The sequence below is a fragment of the Pseudomassariella vexata genome (genome assembly GCF_002105095.1).
Source record: "Pseudomassariella vexata strain CBS 129021 chromosome Unknown BCR38scaffold_5, whole genome shotgun sequence".
In the NCBI taxonomy this organism is placed as follows: domain Eukaryota; kingdom Fungi; phylum Ascomycota; class Sordariomycetes; order Amphisphaeriales; family Pseudomassariaceae; genus Pseudomassariella; species Pseudomassariella vexata.
In genome coordinates, this window is record NW_024467960.1 from 2,522,953 (window position 1) to 2,545,708 (window position 22,756).

A 22,756-nucleotide genomic window follows, 5' to 3' on the forward strand; every position below is an offset into this window, starting at 1 on the left:
CGGAAATATGTAAGTGGTCACACTTTAGGCGGCGCAGTCTAAGTAATCGATGGGAATATCAATGCCACCTCTCCAGCGTTTCCCGAGAGCCCCGCCGGGGACAAATATCCACTCTGAAGAACAAAAAAGCAAGAATACTTTTCTACCACAACGCAAAATGCTGAGCGCACACCACATGGCCACGAGCTCCGTTTGGATAATTGTTCCCAACAGTTACGGCTTAACCGAAGTCAGTGTCTGCGTCGCACCCTTGTAGCGTGTTGTGGCCAGAACTTTTCTGCTCTGGAACCTGAACCGGGACAAAACCGGGATGCGGACATGCATGGCCAGTTGGCACTAGCACTAGAGGCGCCAGTCCATTCTAAAAGCCATAGCCGGTAGGCTGAGGCGCGAAGCCGTTGGTCTGCCCGAATGGCGCAGGCGAGGCTCTACCCGCACCACCAGCTGGACCGGCCGTGATCATGAGGCGATTGCCACCCAAGATCGGAGTCTCGTTATCATCCTTCTCCTGGGCATTGTCTTTTGCCTTGCGAGCTTCATTGTCTGCCTTGAGAGTCGCAAGCTCCTTCGTTTGCTGGCAAAGCATGTTGATCATGTAAGGCATTGCGAAGTCGGTAAGGCCGTGTCGCCACGAGAGCTCCAACACAATGTCAGGTCGGATGAGATCGTAGCAAGCATACAGCATGCCGACGTAACACTCCTTGCTGCCAATGTCAACAAACTGGTGCAACGGTCAGTATGTTATCTCTAAAGCTTGGAGATTGAGAACTTACGTATCGGAGGAGCTCCTCGACAACCTCAGACTTGCCCGAGATAGCCGCGGTCTCGATAGCATCTTTGAACAGCTTATCCTGCTTGGACAGGGCAATCGACTTCTCCCAGCGCTTCGCCTTGCGGTAGATGTTAGCAGCAATCTGGCGGAAGAAGACTAGGTCGTGCTTCTCCAGACGGCTGGCGAGGTCTGTCGCATCGTAGTTGTCATAATTCTCGACAGAATCCCTGAGAGTCTTGTAGTCTTCCTCCTCGATCAAAAGGTCGTTGATCGCATCATTGACAGTCCGCTTGTTCTGGGGCTGGACGTTGAGCAGGAAGGGCTTGATCAAAGGCAGGTTGTCAGACTTCTGGAACATCTTGACGACTCTGTTGACATCAATGCGTGGCGTAAGAGCCTGCAACAGATCGGTGAGAAGGGAGGGATGCTGTTCCATGTAGAAGTTGATGGCACGGTAATAGATCTCCAGATTGGCAACCTTGATGACGATATCCTTGAACTGTTGATGCTCCCATGAGTTCTCCGCGCGCTCCATTACGGCAAGGGCAGCATTGTCGAATTCGTCGTAGTGGTAGTAGCAGAACACAAGCTCAGGCCACAAGTTTGCCTCCTCGCAGGCACGGATGAGCTTAGGCAGGTTCATTCTGCTCCAGAAGAGCTTGATGTGTTCCATAAGTCGGTCGGGGTGATACTTGGACAGGGCAATGCCAAGCTCCGTGAACATGCCCATGTGAGCACGTTCGAGACCGAGACCTTGCTCGAGCAGATCGATGAGCTCATCGAAGAAACCCTCCATTTCATATTGTTTGACAAGAGTCTGCAGTTGCTCCGCATCGACAATTAGGTTAAGACCACAAATCTTGGCAAGTCTGAACTCCTTCTTGCTGACGCAGGCTCCATGCACTTCCCTCCATACCTTGATGTTGTTAGCCTTGCGTGCACACTCAACGGCGGCTTGGTAGTCGTCAAGGTGGACGAGAGTGGTGGCCAGCTTTGCCCAGTTCGAGATGCTCGTGTAAAAGATTTTGGAAGCCTGGTAGAAACCTTCGTTCGCTGCCTTGTCACCAGATTCCTCGATGTTGGTAACATTGGTACCACGCAGGAAGTCCTCCAGCTCGCCTAACTGATCAAGCCGGGCGAAGCAAAAAGCGAGAGCGGTATCAATGGCTGGCTCTCTCAGCGACTTTCGGGCCATGCGAAGGAATTTGACAAGATCCTCATCTTTGCCGGCATGAGTCGCAACCTCAATGACTTCCTCGTAATTGCGAGCATCACCAGCCTTAATGTATGACTCAATCGCGTCCGTGACTCGGAGACCATCAAGTTGTGCTTTTGCGACCTTGCTCCAGACCTCGGGCGAATCGACGTCGTCGGCAAAAGCACTGGCGCGGTCGATACTAACAACATGCTCAACGAGAACTGCAACTGCCGCGGTCTGGTTGCCAGCCTTCTTGTAGATCTCGAAAGCCTCTTCGTACAAGCCGACATTAATGCAAAGCTGAGCGCACTCATCCGGATCATAGGCATCCAGGCGTTGAATGTAATCTGCCACCTTGCTCTTGTCGGCTCTAGCCGCGGTCAAGATGAGAAGGTTCTGAAGACTGGGGTTATCGTTGAACGGCGAAGGTTCCAACATGATCTTCTCCAGAAGCTCGATCAATTCGGAAGGCAGATCAGCTTGCAGGAAGGAGGCCACAGCCTCGGAGACCTTAGCCGGATCGGTGCACTCGGGAACAGCCGTGGCAACCACCTGGTCGATGACTGAACGGCGGTGGATGTTGTTCTCGCTGAGGACAAACAGCCATAGCTCCCGCTCAGCACGGTCCAGCAGGTACCGAGCCTGGGCACGATACATGGAATTCTCGTTGGTAATGTTAACCAGCTCCAAGTCATTCTGTCCCTTCTGATAGGCAATGTACGCCAAGTTCGGGTCTCGCTTCTCGCAGTACTTGCCCACACTGATAGTATCGTATTGATCATTCTCTTTCAAAAACTTTTCGGGGTTATTGTTGGAGTCAATGTAGATCTTGGCGAGGGCGTTGTAGACAGCTTGCTGCTGGTTGCCTGCAGCAAGGGTGGCCTCCAAGAAAGGAAGCAGAAGCTTGAGCCTGTTTCGGGTCTCAACCTCGGAAACCAAAGTGTCGATGGGGATGGAACCAGGGTTGACAGTGCTCAAAAGCTTCCTGATAATGTTCTCATCGCAATCAACGTCCAGCAAACCACCGATGACTTGGGGGGTTCTGCTGGGATTGACACGCTGTACGTAGGTTTCGATAGACTGGAATTGCTGGTTCTGGTACAAGTATAGAACCAAATCATGGACAAAGTCAAATCGATCGCAGACGATGATCAGAGGCAGCTGTTCGGCAAGTCGGGCCTCCTTCAAGAAGTTCTTGACCTTTTCTGGGTTGTAGTGGTTGCTGTCTCGGCATATCCTCTCAACCTCGGCAAATTGACCAATTCTGGTGGCAGCCTCAATGTACTTGAAGTGGACATCGGCATCTTCGGACATGTTGACAACGCTGCCAAGATAAAAGTAGAGACCCTCGAAAGTTTTATACTTCTCGAATAGATCGATCAGGCGCGTGGGACCCAGCAGGTCAGAGTACTTCGTGGCAACCTGGACAACAGACTGGAGATTTTGACGGATGTTGACCTTCATCATGGCATCCAAACAGTCAAGGGACTGCTCGACGGACAACTGGCCGAAGAAGTTGACCAGCCAGTCCATGCTAAAGTTTGGTGCCCCAGCAATGCCGACAACCACGCGCTTCACCGCGGCAGGGTCCTCGTAGAGCTCCAAAGCCTTCTGGTACAGCCCAGCTTGCTCGCACATTGTGGCGATTCGAGCCTTGTCGAACTGCGTGAACATCTGGTTGCTCAGAATGGCCTCAGCGACTTGAGGCGCATTCATCAGATTCATCTCTAGGAGGCGAGTTTGCAAATGACCCTGCTCCGGACGGTTATCCTTCAGGGCATCGAGCAAGAAAGCGGTCGCCTGCTGAACCATGCCCTGGGACTGGAACACGTCGACAACGCGTTCAATGTCAACCAGGGAGCCACCCTCATTGTTGGCCAAGGCGCTCGCAAACTCGGCACCTTTCTCGGGGTTGACGCGAACGATGTGTTGGAGCAGACTGATCCAGTCTGGCTGATAACCAGTCTGGTTGACGTAAGGAAGGATTTTCTCGAACTGACCCGTCTCAGCAAGAGCTGCGACAACCTTGTGAGGACAGTTGGCCTTGTAGTAGACCGTGAGAGCCAAGTTGATATCATGTATCCGGATTTGGTCTCCTAGCTTCTCCGAAAAATCGAGTTTGCCTTCCTTCAACCATTTCTCGATTAAGTGTTTACGACCTTGTGACAGCACAGGTACAGCTAGCTCCAGAGTCTCGGTCTCGTTCAGAGGGGTGGTCTTGTCAAGCAACATGCCGAAGTACTGTAGGATATAGGTCATCTTGCCAGGCTCCGTTGGGAGGTTCTTGAACTTGTTGATGGTCTCGGTGGTGCGAAGGAAGCCGCGTGGGGAGTTGGCAGCAACCTTGGCAGCTCCTGCGTAATCACCACGGCTGAACAAAGCCTCAAACTGCTGGCCGTATAATTGATCAGCACCAGGAAGACCAGCCCTTGATGCCATTTTAATGGCGATCTCAGTATTGGCAGGGTTCTGCAGCAGATATTGAACCATAGTAGTGTCGTCAACTGAGACGAACAGCACCTGTCCCTTCCTATTGATGCCGACAATACCCGTGGAATCCGTGTCGGCGCAGGTGGTGAAGATTGTCTCGCTTGAAATGCGGTTCATGAAGATAGTCGAACCTGTCTCGAGATCGTAGAGATGGATAAAACCATACTTGGTTACCATGTAGATGACCCCGTACTTTTGGGAGACCTGCATGGCAACAGGGAAGTCGTTCGTGGCTTCTGGCGGAAAGTAGATATCCACTGCCTTCTTCTGAAAGACGGGATTCGTTTCCGGGTGATCGATTTCGACGATATGGAGCTTGGCACCTGTAGCGGTCCGGACAGCGAAGGAGAAGACCTTGGTATCGGCTGGCGCGCCCTCGAGTCGCAATGTGCCGAAAGTAGCAGCATGACCTTCGATAGCTTGGCTGATGCCCCGATCCTTGGAGTAAAGTTGCAAGCTGCCAACGACACGGTTATTTTGCTGCGAAATGCCAACAACCGCCATCCACTTGCCATCACTGTTAATCCGGTAATTAATGATTTGGCTGCCCTGGTCTAGTGTTAGCCTTCGCGGCGTGCAATAATTGAAACTGCACGTACATTGAGGTTGGCATTGCGCTTGAAAACTTCGACAGGAGCTGCCTGGGATGCATCGTAGATATCCCAGTGGAAGACGGCAGTATCCGTGACAAGGCCTAGAGTTGACTCGCTAATCCACTTCCAGAAAACCACATCTTCATTCATCGTCGCAGACTTGAGCTTCTGCTTCTGCTCGAGGTCGAAAATCTGCAGGGTTCTCGATTGGGCGCGCAGAGCAATAATCTGCTTCGTCCAGTGCATAATAGCGCTGTCGGCCTTAATGGGGCGTCGGGTGACATTGTTGCCATTCTTCAAATCGACGATGACAACCTCGGGTGAAGCAGTCTCGCTTTTCTTTTCTCGTATGCAGATCCAGGAGTCTGATTCTAATGTCTGTAGCCATCGAAGTCAGTAGCTGGCCAAGAGGTACGATTTGAGGCCCAGTTGCGACTGGGCATGGAATTAAACTTACGCAGGAGTTGAATCCGATGGCAGAGGCATCGACACCGACATTGTTGAGCATCAACAGCTCGGTGAACTTGATGGGAAGCGGCGCCATGGTGTCGGTTCACATGGGATGATGTGAAAGGCGAGCTATTAACTGTTGATCGTGGTGATCGTAGCCGAGCTGTTCGAGCTGTTCAGGTCGAGAAAGGCGCCGTCAACAGTAGGTTGGTGTCCGACTGGGGGTTTCCAGTGTCGTCAATGGGACTCGTGAGCAGTTCGTGAGGCTGAAGGTCCAAAGAAAGGGAAACAGGGCTGATGTTATTAAGTAGTCGCGGCAAGAACCTCCAGGGATTTGATTATGTAGAAGCCTACGTTGTCAAAAGGCAGGAAGGACCGTGGGAAACACGCGCGCGTACAGCCCCGAAGATGACGGGCAAAGAAACGGGCGCGGCAATGGCAGACAATACTGTACAATGCCTTGATGAGAGCGTGTGGGACGTGTAAAGGGAGGTGGGAGTGTTGTATGGGGGAGACAGGAGTATTGAGAATATTTGGAGGTCGAAAGTTACAGACCAGGTGTCGCAAAAGGAGTGCCAAGCCTGCAACCTTGCTAGCTGATGATTATGCACGAGCCACTTTTTGGATGGGCGACTGCAGGTCCTGAGGCTAACATCTGAAGCTCAAAGTGCGAGTTCAATTCTATTTCTTGGAAGATTGGACTCTTCCACTTGAAAACCAGGCCTGGTGTCCAGCCCCGGAGCTGTTTGGTGTTTGAGAACATGCAAGACTGCGTTCTATACCCTACGAGCTTGCAGACCCCAATCTACGAAGAACGAAGTCTCCCAATCTTCCAATGCTGCAGATAGCCATATCCAAACAGAACCACACCTACGATCACTTGTCCATCATGGATTACTCTTGTGTAGTACTTGTGTATGTAACTTTGAACTGCTTTTCTAGTCGCTACTTTGGGGGCTTGATGGAGTGCTTCGTCGGGGTCATACTTATACCAATATAGAGATCCGCTTGTGCCCCATCACCTAGGGAGGGAACGGTGATTGTGAGATTCTATCGAATGGCAAGCAAGTTCATCTAGTTATGGGATGTCACAACTCTCGAGGGCCGTAGTGGTACCTCTGCGACATTCTGCAACTTTTTGAAGCACAATCTACCGAGACATCAGCCCTCCGACCAAATGTAGGACGACACTAAGCTCGCAATGGCTAGATGCAGCCCAATGGTTCTTTCCAAGTTCTTTGGACTTTTCCCAGACAAAGCAATTAGCAGCTAGAAACGTTTGACCTGCTAAAATCTACTTGAACCGATCAGATCTAACGTGAGATGTGCGCTCAATCATTGCGATCCTCCCCATTGCCCAAATAAGGACAGGGAAGCACCGCACCCAAGATTGTTCGCTGGGATTTTCGTCTTCATTCTGTTCGAGGAACTTCAGTGGTCTTGGGCGTCCGCAAAAAAATTGAGCTACCTCGCACCAAAATTTGTCCTCGAGAACGTGATAATTTGCGTTGTTCATAAAGAGGAAAAAGAGGAAATTCCCAATGCTCAGTCAGTCTCACACATTTTTATGTCACCTCAGAAGGCCCCACAATTCTGAAGATTTGACCGGCTTTACTCCGGCGGTCCGTCACGACAAGTCTGGAAGGCCGAGCTCGCGACTTAGAGGTGTTTACTTGGCTTGAACTACATTATATCAAGAGTTGCTCGGTTGGAAGTCCTATCAACATTGTATATTCTCCTAATTTTCCAAAATTTGGTTGTCACTAGCATGGCGAACGCAACCATACATACAGCTCAGAAGCTCCCAACTTTTCTGCTTCCTAGGTTGAGCTGGCAAGGTCCGGCTGGATCTTCCCAAGTGCTGCGATCAATAGCTTTTCCTGCAGTCTACGACAGAAAGCCATTCGGATCAACTCAGTCCTCGAAACTCCATACATTCTGCCCCCCGCCACAATGTGCGTCTCGAAAAGCCTCACCGACGCCATCTCCGATTCTACGAAATCCCGCGTTGAGGCGGTCGTTCCACATCACGGCCCCCCGAGCTCGGGACCACCACTTCGATACGCTGAAGTTTGTCCAAAGACTCCAGAGTGAGGGCTTTACGGAAGAGCAATCGGTGGCGATGATGAAGGTCCTCAACGATGTCATTGAGGAAAGGTGGGCACCCAGCTCCACTCCTTGCGACTGGAGCTGTTGGCTAACACCCATCGCAGCATACAAAACTTGACTCGTACCATGGTCTTGCGCGAAGATGCTGCGAAAGCAACCTACACACAGAAAGTCGACTTTGCGAAGCTACGATCCGAGCTGCTCTCCGCAGACAGCACTGAGTCCAACACAACCCGGTCGGCGCACGAGCGGCTGACCAACGACATTACCAAACTCAACAGCAGGTTGCGGGACGAGATAGGGAGGACGCAGGCGTCGGTAAGGCTGGACCTTAATCTGGAGAAAGGCCGGATACGGGAGGAGGCTGTAAACCAGGAGTTGAAGATCAAGGAGACGGAAACCAAGATTGAGCAGGAGGTGGCGGCATTGCGGGAGAAGCTCGAGCAGGTCAAGTTCCAGACGCTGCAATGGCTGATGGGTGTCTGCACTGGTTTTGCGGCGCTATTGCTTGGTGCATGGAGATTACTTATGTAAATGGATCGGGCGAGGTAGGTAATTAGGTTATTGTGGACATCTGAGGCACTACTAGATAATGCTCGTCTGCTCACTTATCCTACTGTGGGACAAGTTTGGTAGCCTCTTATTTTGGTCCCTGACGTCCAGGGGCCTGTGGCTGAAAAGCACCGGCCTGTTCAGTCTGAGGTATATTAGCTTCATCATACTTAACACAGTGATGTGTACATGAGTGCTGGAGCAAGGAAACGATCCACTCTCATAACTTGAGTGAAGAGTATGTGTGCATATTGCTTCAAAGATCGTTTGGGTTGTTTTTCTGACTCGGTGAAGAGTAGCTAACGTGCTTAACTAGCTTAGTCCATACTTACATGCTCCCCGGTAACTTTCGACAATGTTAACAAGTTGGAACATTTGCAAATATAATATGACCCTGCCGTTGTTCTCAGAACTACACCAATTTTCCCATGATGGCCATGTATGTAGGCAATAAAAGACCCTTGACTGGGCGTCAACAAGAGCAAGGGGGCAGTATTAGTTGTTCAAATCAAGCTCAGCATGCAAGGTATCCGGTAGGCCGGTTATCTATATGAAGAATCATCTTGGGCGTTGTGGTTTGAGTGAGGGCATGTGCACGTCTTAGTCACAACTGCGAGATGGCTGTCAAAGTACAGCTTAATATATCTGTCAGGCTGGCTACTGGCATGATTAATTGCCTGGTGTAACTAGTGAGAGAGAGAGAGAGAGACGTGCATCCATATTATTCATTTATTATTGTCTACATTGGCGAGTAAGTTATCTAAAGCACACAACAAGCATGCCACGAACTTCTTCACCTGAAAAAAGTAGCACTCCTTTCATGTCGATTCCCACGCCTTGGGAGGCATTTCTGTGCAAGTGGTGAAGGAGGCAGTTACGACCAAGACTGGTAGTGTCAGTGCCAGGCTGCAACTTCCTCAATTGCCTTGCAGCTCTGCCCATCGTTCCTTCAAGTCTTCACCAGGTCTATCTTCACATCTTATTTGTCATAAGAACCTGCCGCAGTGGACCCTGCTGTGTCACAAAATCTATCGTCCCAAACCCAGACAGTTGTCCAGCCTGAAGCCCATGGTGTGGAAATCTAGGTCCAGCATTTTCCCCCGAAGCTTGAACTTGGGTATCCCGTTCCTACTCAAAGTCCAGCTCAAAACCAAACCCAAGGTGTTTCTATGCATGAGAGCCTGTTCATATTCTCCAACGCCTCGCACTGTCTTTTTTCTTTCATGTGCAACCCCGACATCCTGTGATCCGTCGCTCTAGATTGTAAATCCTTACACCAAATATGCCTCGAGGACGCCCAAGGGTCAAGTCGCGTCCTCAGCTTCCACAGCTCAGCTTGTCACCTGTCGATCGGCCTGATGCCCAACCAAACCTGCCCGTCCCGAATAACCCATCGCCTGTGACACCAAGTGCGCGTCTTGGTTTGAATTTCGGAGGTCTTGCAAGTTCAAGGCAGACCAGCCGTCCCTCTTCAGTCTCAGGGCCGGGCGACGCGTCTGTGGACAGGCCCAGCGATCTCGAACAACCATTGACAAGATCTATTGATCAGGACTTTTCATCCGATGACCACTCTGGAGACACACCTGAGTCGAATCAAGGCGGCGACAGGGAACGCTCCTTGAGCGTGCCTCCATTGGCGCGAGGTCGTCGTTCAATACCTTCGCAAGCATCTGGGCATACTTCCCAGCAAAACTTAGGATATGAGTTACAAGATGAGCTCCATTCTGACCAGCAACAAATTATCGATACTCAAGCGACCCTCCCGTTACCTCCAATGGACAACCTTGGAAGTGCAAATCGCAGACTAACTCGCGCACCGCCGACCTCGAGGTCCCCAATGGCTGATGCATCGCAGGCCACAACATCTAGTGAGGTTGGAGAAGTTTACCCGACACTCCCAATCATGTCTGGAGAGTCCTCCCAAGAAGACCGAAGAATATCAGGAAAGAGTGCCAATTCCACACCCGGAGAGCCTTCTCGAACAATCTCGATCCAAGAAATCGACAAGTTGATGGGCTTGATGTCGGAAGAGCCTCGACAAGACCATGAGTCATGTCAAATTATGGACAAAGACGAACCATCGGGACATGATACCAATACAGTTCCCGTCCCAATAATGTCCGGCGAGTTGTCCTTCGAGGACGAAATTGAACCCGCTCGAACTGTACGCACGTCCAATCCATCTCATGCCGTCTCTGCCACCGCGTCTCACAGTCCCGAGATCAATGAGGCCGAGGTTGAAGATGACATGATTGTGCCGACAGACGAACAACCATTCTCCGGTGACATTGACTCGGCTGCGAGCGATGGTGAAGTTTCATACAATCCGAGCGAATCAGACAGCCCACGCGCATCCAAAAGCCGGGGGAAAGCTCCCGCTCGCAGAACGGGAGGGAGGAAAACTGCCAAGTCAAAAGATCAATTGCATGCTTCTGCGACCAAGGAGACAGGTAGGAAAAAGACCATTCGAGCACAATTGAGGGGTGAAGTTCCTTCGCAAGTATCTCGAAAGGGACCTGCGAAGACTTTCGCCTCGTCGCAACTGAGAACACAAGTTGAAACATCTTTGCCCAAGGTCGCCACCAGAAAACAAACTCAAGACCAGGTTTCCAACTCACAGGTCGAGGTAGGAAGGAAGACAGCAGGTAAACCTCAGCCAAGAAAAGTCCAGAATAAGGCAACGGCATCGAGAACAGTTGGAAAGGCAATTCCCGAGACCCTTGCTCCTCGAGGGACGGATGAGGATACCATCCCAAACTCACAGCCACCTGCAAACACCAAGGCAAAGAAGAATGGCCCAACCCCGAAAAGAGTACCGAAGAAGCCATTTTTTGAGAAGACTGATATTGTACACAGCAGCGAGTTTCATGACTCTGCGATTGACATGGTATCCCAGAAGAAAATGAAGAAACCGGTCTCAAAACGCAGGACAGATGCGGCCCAGATACAGAAGAACCACACGAGCTCAGCGAGCGAGCAGGCGGTTGCTATTGTAGACAGCTCTACACAGCAAGCACTCAGAAAGAGACGCCCGGATGTTGCTGATATGTGGGCGGTAGAAGGATCGCCAGAGCCTTCGGAGCAGGGAATGCACATCAAGAAGAGAAAGACTGCAAGTGATTCTCAGTCGGATTTAAAGCAAAGAGAACAATCTCCAGCCAAGAATGAGACCAAAAGAACGTCTCGGCCTGCCAAGACTGGCCCCAATTCGAAAAAGAAGCGTAGTCCTGCCAAGTATGGTTCTAACCGAAAGAATCCTCGATTGGGAAACCAGCCGTTTCCAAAGGAAGATACAAACCCTGACATTGTGCATTTCGACCGTCATCATGGACCTATCAAACCTGACCCCGAGGCGGCGCCATTGGATGATGCCAACAATGACCTACGCACATCTGGCCAACCGAATATGGACCAGAGCTCTGTTGACGAAAATCGGCTGAACTCTGAAGGTTCTCTCAACAACGGTGTGGAAAGCCCATTTAGATCTGAGCACTCAGGTGCAGATCTCCAATCCGTGTCTGTGCCTCAGATGGTGCCCGAACTACCACTAGATGAGAAGCATGGTACCCCTTCCGAGCCCGACGACGAAATCAGTGATGCAGAGTCCAGTATGGATTTTCAGACAAACAATGAAGTGCCAGTGGCGGATGTTCAAGACAGCCCAACGATATCTGAAGAGTTAACCGATGAACATGGGCATAAGTTAGAGCCTCTGCGGAAGTCTGGCTCATCGATTGAAGCCATTCCAACTATAGATCGAAATAAAAGGCAGCGAATGAACGAGGAACCTCTTCCTATAGCCAAGAGCAAATGGGTTGCCTCAACGAAAACTCCGGCTCACACCATTGAAGAAGATATGCCACCAACTCCCCACAAGCATCAGGTTACAGTTGAAGATTCTGGAAGTCCCATCAAGTTTAATGGGACTACGAAATTTCGACAACGTAAGCCTGGGGATGTCAAATTATCACCTACCAAACCGCTCGCACCCCAGCTCGCTCAATCACAGGTTGAAGTGAAGGACCACACATCGCGCAGAGTTCACGTTGACGGAAGCCCTGTGGACCCCCAAGAACAATCGAGATTTCTCCATTTAGAGTCGAGAAAGGCTGAAGTGTCCCATGATGGCCATTTGAACAAGGTCGTGCAGCCCATGCAGCCTGTGCCCAAGGCTTTATCCCAAACAACAAGCAAAAGGGACCACAAAGAAATCTTGGTGAACATGCGCAAGGCACCAACTGAGAGAGAATTGAGAAAAGAATCGCCAATGCAAGCCACAATCGAGGGTTTGACGGTTAATTCACAGGCAACCACGGAAGTGTCTGGACGCAAGCCGTTGGCAGAGCTGAACCGACTGATCCCAAACGGCGCCTGCCCGAGACCCCTGTTCATCCGAAAGAAAGTCCCATTGGAGATTATGAGGTCAGATGAAAGGCACTCTTTGGGTTCTCATTCACCATCCCGGTTCGCAAGAGTTAGATTCGACGACCCGCCATTTCGGGCGACTCAAACGCCACATAGACAGAGGATTCAGGTTGAAGATCCGTTCATACAAGATGTCAATGATCAAAAACAAAAGAACACAGCTTTCATGCGCAGAGTATTGCAAGACTCCCAGGTACATCAACAACTGGAAGCAGCCCCAAAGCTCCATCCGCGATCACAAACCTTCGCTCGGGACCATCCATTCTTGGTTCCGGTACGTGAAGAAGCCCATGAGCTTGGGACTGGCCCATCGCACAATACCAACCAAATATCGCCACCGCCAGCTCAATATGATCCATGGAGGTCCTCCCAGCCAGTCGCACTTGCGGAATCCTTTGGTAGAAATGACAACTACAAGTTATCATCCAGTCGACGTGAAGGAGATTTATGCCTTCAGGACAAGCGTCAGTCAAGCAGCCAGAATCGATGGGAGAGCGCAGCTGGCTTTGCTTCAAACGGATTGGCGGACCTTCTACACACAATTACAACAGTAAGATTTTTGGTAGAGATGATTCGATCACGAAACTGACCGCATCATTCAGAGCATTTTGCGACATCTAACCTCAGAGGAGGATGCAATTGCCACCATAGTGGAGGATTACAGGCGTAACTGCAAACGGATTACCGAAAAGCTTCTCAGATGCCAAAAATATGAGAGTGAACAGACGCTCGAAGTGTTTCAAAAGAACTGCCACCAACTCGTCACAGTCTACGAAAGTGCCGCTCGGTGTACCAAGACTATTGGTGACGGATTATCTGGTAGACTTATCCACCTAGGTCAGATGAAGGAGGATAAACGAAGACAGGCCAATAAAATCCGAACGGCCATGCTTGCTGCGACGCAGAAGTGTTCAGAGGATTGAGAAGTGGCATCCTGCCAGATTGATATGCGATCTCAAAACTTCGACTAGTGTCAATATCACGCACGACCCTGAAACGGTAAAGGGTTGCATCGCGAGTACCTTTGCAAGTTCTATGGATGCAGTTTGCTCCGACAAGTTTATTGCTTCAGCCAAGTCTGGGATGGGAAACATGGCGAAAAGGAAGATTTACAGGAGATTGTTACGTGTAATTAAACGCTGAAGAGCTCACACCTGGGAGAACAGGTATATAGATTGTATCACATTTACTTAGCTACCAAGAGACATGGCCTTCGCTACACTCTGATTAATGAATATTCTTAAGTGAACCGAATGCCTCAACAGCGCTCGGGTGGGGGTAACTTGTGACACGTTTGATTTTGTTTATTCATATACTAACGTACCCCACAAGCAAGTTGGCCACACAAGCAAGTTGGCCACTTTTTCTTGGCACCGTACGAACAACCTTTTAATTAGCATCTTTACACATACCAAGATGGGATCGAATTGGAAAGAAAGCGACATGATTCTAGCGTGTCAGGCGCTTCAATCGAAACCCGAATTAAGCATCCGACGCCCTGCCCAACTCTACAATGTCCCTCGGTTTCAGGGGGACAGGACTTATTCCGTACGACCCGGAATATGTGATTTCACAGCTGGATATTAAGCTACATACGCCTACACCTCCTGGGAGCTCGTCTGGCGCCCCCTTAATCTGGGAATCGAAGACTCCAAATAACCCAACCGAGGCGCAATCCCAGTCTGAATACGTTAAAAACAGAATCGTACAGCATCAGAATAGCTCCCCGACGACAATACTTACGGCTATTGACCAATTTTCACGTGGTGCCACGGCTGTTATGCATCGGTTAGTTTTACTTGAGGATGAGGTTACTACACTTCGGAAGGCCAATCAAGAGCTAAGCCGTCGTCGAAGGACTCAAAATCCACAGCTACAAGATGGAGGATCTCTTAGTTTACAAGACGCTCAGGACTTACAGTCTCAACGGGATATTGAACAGCAGCTACAGGATGATATACGTGTAAGTCGTCGTCGTACGAGACCGGCCGAACCACGCCGACAGCGCTGTAGGATCTGCGGAGAGCCCGGACATAATGCTCGTACTTGTGAGAATGATAAAGATACGTACGAGGAAGAGGATTCCGATTAGTTTGAATTATTATTTTTTAGTTTAGTTTAGTTATTGAAGTTATTCATACGGTGCCAAGAAAAAGTGGCCAACTTGCTTGTGGGGTACGTTATGTCGTTATATAGGTTTAGGGTTTGCTTCGTTGAGCTCCAATGTCAGATTATGCCTGTCCGACATTTTCATTTTCTGTTTTAGGTCATGTTACTTCTCTGCTACGGAATACAGCACTTATCAGTCAAGCGAATCTTATTCGACTGTCTGGGGAGCTTCATGTTGGTCGGGGTGATAATAATGTAAAGCACGATTACCACAAAGGAGAAAATCAAATATTGCACTATCTACATAGTATCCCGTCAAACTCAAAAGAAACCCTCCGTCATCACTCCTCATGCTCCGAGTCAGAGCTGCAATACGCAGTCGCAAACGAATAAGCAAACGACGACTTCTTGGTCGATGTGCCTAGTCCGCCTTCCCGTCCTTCCTCCTCCCTCATACTCAGAGTGCCTCTCGGCCCTATTATCTCGCAAGGCCCCTCGTGTAAGACAGTGTGCTCGGGCACCACCCCGTCCTCGACGGGGATCGTGATGGCGATCGTGTCCTCCTGTCCCGGGTACTCGGTCCCGTGGCCCCAGGGGCTCACATCTGAAGTGTCCTCGGCGAAGATGAGGCCGTGTTTGCCGCCGCGGATCCAGGCCTCGGTGTGCTGGGGGGAGGATGAAGGGGAGATGAAGGCGGCGGCGAAGGTGGAGGTAGAGGTGACGTTCGGCAGGGTTATGTGTGCTAGGCCGGAGATAAAGTATACGAACCTAGAAGGTACTCGGTTAGTAATGGTGGAAAATATGCATATTTGTGCATCATGCTTGTACAATCAAACAAGCAAAATATAGAAGAAGATAGTCATAGACAAGGGGATAGGGTAGAATGAAAACTCACTGCTTGCGTGGCTCACTATGCAAACCCCCGTCGTATCGCGCAGGGATGATGTCGTAGGTAGCGTTGCCCAGCTGGGCCAGGGACATGGACTGCGTTCCCACTCGGCCTGGCTCGTCAGACGTGACGAAGGGGCTGCTCAGTTGCCAGCACTCGAGGACCGAGACAGAGTTGTGGGCCGACAGGGCGGTGATATTAAGGTAGTTGGTTGTGGGCGCAGTTGCCGCGAGGGCAGAGATGCTCAGGTTGCGCAAGATGTTGACCTTTGAAAAGGTCATATTGAGAACGAACTTGTAAGAGGGCTGGCGTTCTTGATGACGTGTTGCAACAGAGCGGCAGATGAGACGGGTCTTTGGTATTCTATTGTGATTGTATTTCTGCACCTGAATTCATCTCAGGGAAGGACATTTATATCATAACTGGGATTCTATCATCTATGCTGGAAAGGGCTGGTTGTTTTGAATTAATCCCTTTGCCGGCGGCGGCCGAGCAACGACTTTTCAACGTAAGTATCTTCTCAGGCGTTAGCAACACGAGGACGCATCTGAACTATGTACCAGAGTTTGACAAGGGCATCGTGAGTAGTTGATTCTAGTACGAGGGTCTGCCGGGGCGAGAGTTGAGTGCATCAGCCCTTATACGAGCTAGCTGGAGTTTGGGATGCATATGCAACCATATGACTGACAACCTAAAATACAGGCAGAGCAGTTGGGATTTGGGTTCAACGTTGGAAAAGCGCTAGGAGAATTGACCTTGTAGATTGCCTGATGGATTGCGGCATGCAGAGTGCGGCAACTTGACTCTAGCAACCCTGGTTGGACGGGGCAACACTCATAAATCAGATCGGATGCACCGCGTGAACAGTCTGGAACATCTGCGTATAAATCCGTAATAGCCAAAGGGACTCCACCACAGGCTAGTGGTGAAGGATTTGGGTTAGAGCTGGGGTTTAGGGTATTGAACTCTGTCTAGGCTAGGATTAGTTCGTAATAGTTGGGTAGTTTCGAATACACAAAAAGCTCACATTACGGTTCATACCATGTGAAATGCAGAGAACGCAGCGGCAAATATGTCAAGTGTTATTTGTTTGAAGTATTGCTTTGTCTTTGGTCCAGATGGCCTCACGCCGGCTATTCAGGGGAACCTCGTCAATGTGAATAGTGCATGTCTAGCAATCACCATCTATGTTCGCGCATCTTTCGTTGCAGTAAACCAGGGGTGTTAAGCGTTCTCACTTTGCAGTCTCTCAACGAACCCATTGCTGTGGTCAGCCGTTGTTATCTTGGCATAGGGAGTGCGGTTTGAGATCCTGCCAATTGTGATGACACTGGTGGCCTTAGGTAGAGTGGCTCCGGCCCCGGCCCCGTTTTTAGAACTTTGCAATGGGAAATGGTCATGGAGTAGTTGGAAGACGGGCGCCAAGGTGGGTAGGCAGGCACCGATGATGGCGATGGAGACTTTGAAAGTGGTCACTAGCCATGGCCCCACGAACTGTTCTGGCGTAACTAATTAATTTCATTCATATGGAATCCCTGGTTCCCATATCAGTAGCTTACTCGTCATGTTTGTGACACCCTTTTGATATATCTCTAAATACGTTAGAATGAAGCGAATGGTGCTTGCAATGACGACTCTGGGACTAGGTTAGCAGAAATAGTCCCCAGAAGATCCCGGGCGTATTGAGCCACGTGTTTTCTCATTCACGATCCACCGAGAAGAAATAGTCCGGCAAAGCCAGCTTTTTTCCACCTTAAAATCCTCAGGAGCAAGAGTTCGCGGATGGGGAGGATGACAATGGCGAGGTCCATGACGAAGTTGGGTATCGAGTTCCTGAGGAAGAAGAGAGCCTTGTTGATACACGTACCCTCCAGCGTAAAATCCCAGGCCAAAGCGACTGGCTTGCATTGAAATACCGAGACGGTCTCGAAGGCGATAAACCAGCCCACACACATTGATCCCAGCACATACGTCTCAGTTCTCACCATCCAGGTTGGGAAGAGCCGCCAGTAGAAGACCAGGACTGCCAATTTGATCAAGGCGGAGGCAAATCCATAACTGATGCAAAAGGCGAAAAGAATCTGTTCCCGTTAGTTTCTATTTCATAGTATTCGGACTTTTCTGTAGGCGAAATTCACCTTCATCAGATGCCCAAGCTTGTCATTGTGCTCAGTCTTGACAATGCTGATATCCTTCCCAAGACCACTGTAGCGGACAGCTGTTGGATTGTTCGTCAGCGATTAACATATTGACCGGCATTGATGGCGGAAATCCCACCCATAATGGTGATAATGATGAGGCCATAATAAACAATCTGTTTTGTCCGGGGTCAGACCAGCTGACTATGGATTAATAGGGGCCTGTGAACGTGTCCATACTAAGGTGATAGCGGCCAGGTAGTCATCCGCTCCCCAATGAGCACCCTTGAGCTTTCTAGAACAGAATAGCAGGACGACCGCGATGGTGGCAATAACACCGAGTGTGACCGTGGGCACGATAATATCCAGACCACTGTCGGACAGGTCAGGTATTTCGATGTCATGTTCAACCCACGGCAACATGAGGAGGAGGAATGAACCCACACAGCGGGATTGAGTCAGGAAAATAAAACGCTGTGTTGCACTGATTGAGCCGAGGTTTTAAGTATTCTGGAGTTTGGTTCCTGTCCAACTTCTACGTTTATGGCACCGACGGCCGCGAAATCCAGGCGCCACGATCCCGGCTATCCAGACGTGCTAGGTTAGTCTTATCGTCGCCAAGTCTACTGCCTACAGGACTGCAGTTTAACACTTTTCGACGGCGCTCCTTGGTTAAGGCACTAGACGGAGCCACTGGAATGGGGCGTAAACGTAGAGACTTTTCAACATCTTGAGTACCGAGTAATGCCACCCATTCTGAATCACTCGGACATATATTTCTGATCCGAGTCGTTGATGCAAGTCAATCATGCGAGCTATTTCGATGGAGCCAAGCAGAAGCTTGAAACTCTCTCCTGTGAACTCATCTGCCACATTCTTAACTCTGGAGAGCAAGGAAAGGTCTTGGACGCATGATTGAGAGTACCCCCTCCAGATTGATTGGGCCCCAGATAAATTTGGGAAGAGTTCATTGTAATTCAATGGCTCAATCCTGTGGCTCAACCCCGGCGTTGGCCTGAGGGAGAACCAGAGCGTGAGCGAGCAATTGGCTGCAGGCAAGAAGGGAAGCATCCGCAACATCATCCTCATCTGCGCCGGGGCCGTGATCAAGAAAGGCCTGACGATGCTCACGGTATTTACCCTCATGGCCAGTCTTCTTAGCGCCCGGCAAGACCGATCCCGTCAGTCGTCCCAGCAACTCGCGGGGCCAAGTTCTCCACTGAACTCATATACTGCGTACAGGGCGGTCACGTCTACCCCATCGACGATATGAAAACGCCTTTCTGAAACGGTATCAGCGACGAGGAGGGAGCGAAGCTGATGGCTGTGCTGAAACCGCACTTTGAGCCCGCGTTTATAGACCCTGTGACATGTGCCGACGAAAATCTGACGATTCCTCTGTTTTACATTATGGTGAATAAAGATGAGGCAGTGCCGTATCCGTTTTAGGGTATCGTCTGTGATGACATTCCGGGATTTCGAAGGATGATATTCCTTGACGCGGGACACCTGAAGCTTGAGGCCCTGGAATTGGCGTCGTTTTCGAAGGCTGGAAATTTTGCAGTTCAGAGCCAGTCGACATATTAGCTATTTCCCTTACATGTGAGCACACACAGCATTTATATCTCCACCGTGCAGTTGGTTTGCGTCATTTTTCTCACCACGTACGCTTTTCATAGTGACATACCAATGTGGCAGCGGAAATATATGGCACTTATTCCATAAGCGGACAACTTTGGGACGTCCTGAAACGAAAAGAAAACGGTCCTTGATCGAAATACTGGCTTGAATTCAGTATTCCCCGACCGTGCAGAACGCTATCGCAAAGCCAGTGTATCTGTCTGGACCAACATCAGGACTTCTGCCATTGTAGGGAACAGAGTCTCCGCCCACAACCGATACCCTTCCTCGCTGAGGTGAACATGATCGACTAAATGACCTTTCTGAACCGCTGTGGTTGCAGGCAGAAAGATAACTCGTTGAATCCCTAGGTTGTTGTTTATTGCAATAGAGAGGGACTCGAGTGTCGCATTTGCCTCGTTAATTAAGTGATCTGATATATCCTTTCTGAAGAATAGTCCTGTTAGGATGACTCGAGTTGATTGGTCTGATGTTCGCAGCAGCGCCTGAAGCAGCACGTGGAGACAATCCACGTCCGCAGCTCGGAGCCCTCGTTTGCGATGCAGATTATTCGTCCCGCCGTGAACCACCCAGAGCTTTATATTGCGGTGGACCAAGATATCCAAAAGCCCAGTGACTTTTCGCTGCTCATTAGACTCGCCGACAAGTCTGTAGAGCATGTTTTGGTATCTATCGCCGCCAACGCCTGCGTTGAAGACACTATCCAATCGAGACAGCTCTGGCAGCTTTGTTTGTTTGAGATGATCGAGTGCGGATTCGCTTAGCATAGTTTTTGATGGCCAGGGCTGAAAGTCAGGACTGTTGCCAGTGACCTTCATCTGTTCGATGAGCGAATCGCCAAGCAGCACCACTGCAGGCTCTGCTGGATGGGATTGAAGAGTGGGGACATGGACGTCGTTTGAGGTTTGGTGAGATCGTTCCTTGAATAAGGCGCGTGATTTGAGTAGTTGCCTTAAATCATCTACTGGTAAAGATTGGTTCTCATCTGCTGGTCCGGTATCCATTTGATTGCTATGCCGGATTTGGCGTTCTTGTATTTGGGTAAATCGGGTTTTGATTGTGACGTAAAACCAACATTGTGGTTCTGAAAAATTTGTAGAGTTGACGGAATAAGTGCTTACTGCTCAACACACCTGGAAATGCTTCCTTCGTGAGTCGGCACTTTATACTCCTAAGCCTTGGCCACCACTGACTGTGGCACGGGCCAGTTCCAATACTCGCCGTTGACTCACCGGCTGCAAATTCCGAAGCATTCCATGTATTCAACGAAACAGGTGCAATGGACGATATATCTAGTCGCATAGTCTTTTAAGTGTGGAGAAAATGTAATGGAGCCACTGCTAGCAGAAAACGCTGATGGGTCGTGCCCATATCATTCTGCCAACTTAGTGACGACACAATGACCCAGAGCTTGCTGAGACAAGCAGTGACTGTATATCAGTTGACACATCGACCCAGAAGTATGTTGATCCTTTCTCTACTCTTTCAGCAAGCATGCAGGGTCGCCCATGCTCAGGCGATGTCTGCAGCCCTATCAACGCCTCAATAGGGCACAAGAAAAGCGGATTGCAACATGGATTATTCGCTGGTAGTCACCAGGGTACCCCCCTCAGTCGCCAAAAAGTGCGACTGCAGTGAGTAAACTGGTTGATTCCATAGGGGAGATATAACCGCTAGGGGAGAACTAGCTGGAGGGCTTTATACGTGTATCCACGAAGTGCACTGGTACTTCGATATCAGAGGTGGCTATGATAGCTGGATTTAGCCCGAGAATACCATTAACGTCAATAAGGGCGGCTTAATGACGGGCTGCATTATTGTAAAGTGACTGATTTCACTGCAGGGAATAACGTATTAGTACTCGGTAGCGCTAAAACACACCCATCATTTCTCGCAGTTTGGTAGGGTCTCTGTTGAATGATTAGGCTTACATCCGCAATTATACCATACTATTTCAATGGGGCATCCGGGTTTCTCATACTATCCTACTACCGTGCACTATGTATTCTATTGTTGACTTCCCCCGGATCCAGAAGTGGCAAGTTAAGTAGTGAGCCCCGACAAGCAATGGAAGAGGATGGCCGCACATCATAAACTACTTACGTAGTACTACTTTCGCTTCAGGCATTTAACGACTCCAAACGCCCTATATTACGCGACATTATTAGAATAGCCCGAGTGAAAGAATATTGAGAAACGGACCATTATGATAATCCTGTAAATAGAATACTACCGTAATCTTACGAAATCAGCTCTCGATTCAAACAAAATGGTTTATCTACTATTGAAATTTAACGTGCTTACCGAAGCTACTACTAGAGCTTCTATACGCGCTACCGTTGCAGAGGCCCATCTCGCCGAGATCAACAAGGTATAGTTACAGATGTATTCGAAGTCCTTAACGCGACAAACTTCACTACCGGTATTGTCAAAAAAGAACGAGCGAGTGTAGTCGGAGATTTCAGTAACAAGGCTAGCGAAGCTGAAGCAACAAGGGTGAGAAATATAAACTGTATAGTGATTTAATATGGTACAAATTCGCCATAAACGCCTATATAAATTAGAATCCCGAGCTTGTAACAAATATTCCTGCCTTGATCGCATTAACCCCCTTTGGTAACGCACCCCGATTTGCAGCGAAACTGGACCATCAACATAACACGCGTCTCAACGCAATCCCCTCTTTTCTCCACGACTGCGTGCAAAATAATGCGTAAAACTGAGTTTAATCCAGACAACGCTACGCAGCGCGTTACGCGCGCTATCCAGTATGTTCATTAAGGCCATATGCAGAGCGTGACAGGCAGCCGTTACAGCGAACACCCCTGTACCCTCTCCAGACGACTCCAGTCTGCTGAATCGCACAGTGCCGGCGGCACTTATTCTGATGAATTGGTTCCTATGCGAAAACCTCTATAGCCGCACTCCTTCTAAGTGTTATGGGTCGCATTCGCCAACGAAATAATACACGCCTAAAGAGCGGTTACGCTAACCGGTATTTCTTATATTAAAAGGCTTTATATCCCGTTATCCCGATTTCTCAACCGAAGTTATCCGCCATATCGAAGCTTTAGAAGCAGGGAGCAACCGCAACCGATCCCATCGCCTCGTTGTCATCATGCCATCCGAAAACAGGAACTCGCGCAGGCCAAAGTCGGGCTCCAGAACCGTGCATTCTCTCCTTGACCGGTATCTATTTGTTAGTCACATGCGTAAAAATACGTCGAGCCAACCACAGAAACCAAAGCAAGGCTGCAAAAAGTGAATTCATGAAGTCCGTGACTATGTTCATTTGCGCGCTGTGTTTGGCCACCAGTCACCAGTTCCTACATAAGACATACAGTATTATGAATAAGTCGCTAATGCACCACCAATGTCCTCTTCAAGATT

At 49.6% G+C, this 22,756-nt stretch overlaps 4 protein-coding genes across 4 annotated transcripts; 1 reads left to right on the forward strand and 3 right to left on the reverse strand.

Moving 5' to 3' along the window:
- Window positions 1–361: 361 nt before the first annotated feature.
- On the reverse strand, window positions 362–5,597 carry BCR38DRAFT_484132 (uncharacterized protein; the record flags this gene model as incomplete). Its single annotated transcript, XM_040863714.1, has 4 exons — window positions 362–721; window positions 774–5,009; window positions 5,060–5,431; window positions 5,511–5,597. The coding sequence occupies 4 exons, from the start codon at window positions 5,595–5,597 to the stop codon at window positions 362–364; spliced, it is 5,055 nt and encodes a 1,684-aa protein (XP_040717483.1).
- A 1,418-nt stretch (window positions 5,598–7,015) lies between these two features.
- BCR38DRAFT_430542 (uncharacterized protein) lies at window positions 7,016–8,644 on the forward strand. Its single transcript, XM_040860042.1, has 2 exons — window positions 7,016–7,660; window positions 7,717–8,644. The coding sequence occupies exons 1-2, from the start codon at window positions 7,272–7,274 to the stop codon at window positions 8,144–8,146; spliced, it is 819 nt and encodes a 272-aa protein (XP_040717484.1). The 5' UTR covers window positions 7,016–7,271; the 3' UTR covers window positions 8,147–8,644.
- Window positions 8,645–15,183: 6,539 nt separating this feature from the next.
- Window positions 15,184–15,790, reverse strand: BCR38DRAFT_299111 (uncharacterized protein; the record flags this gene model as incomplete). Its single annotated transcript, XM_040854530.1, has 3 exons — window positions 15,184–15,363; window positions 15,421–15,466; window positions 15,594–15,790. Coding segments are annotated over 3 exons (423 nt in total), but the record flags the coding sequence as incomplete, so codon positions are not given.
- Window positions 15,791–17,288: 1,498 nt separating this feature from the next.
- On the reverse strand, window positions 17,289–20,473 carry BCR38DRAFT_523284 (SGNH hydrolase-type esterase domain-containing protein; the record flags this gene model as incomplete). The annotated part of the gene is made up of 5 exons (XM_040865255.1): window positions 19,577–20,473; window positions 17,966–18,098; window positions 17,865–17,901; window positions 17,726–17,805; window positions 17,289–17,668 (listed from the first exon to the last, which is right to left on the reverse strand). The coding sequence occupies exons 1-5, from the start codon at window positions 20,368–20,370 to the stop codon at window positions 17,291–17,293; spliced, it is 1,422 nt and encodes a 473-aa protein (XP_040717486.1). The 5' UTR covers window positions 20,371–20,473.
- Between the last annotated feature and the right edge of the window lie 2,283 nt (window positions 20,474–22,756).

What these genes read in the sequence shown, in the direction of transcription:
- BCR38DRAFT_430542 (XM_040860042.1), top strand. Translation starts at nt 7,272, where the DNA reads ATGGCGAACGCAACCATACATACAGCTCAGAAGCTCCCAACTTTTCTG. An exon ending in AACGATGTCATTGAGGAAAG is followed by an intron (nt 7,661 to 7,716) that starts GTGGGCACCCAG and finishes CACCCATCGCAG; the next exon opens with CATACAAAACTTGACTCGTA.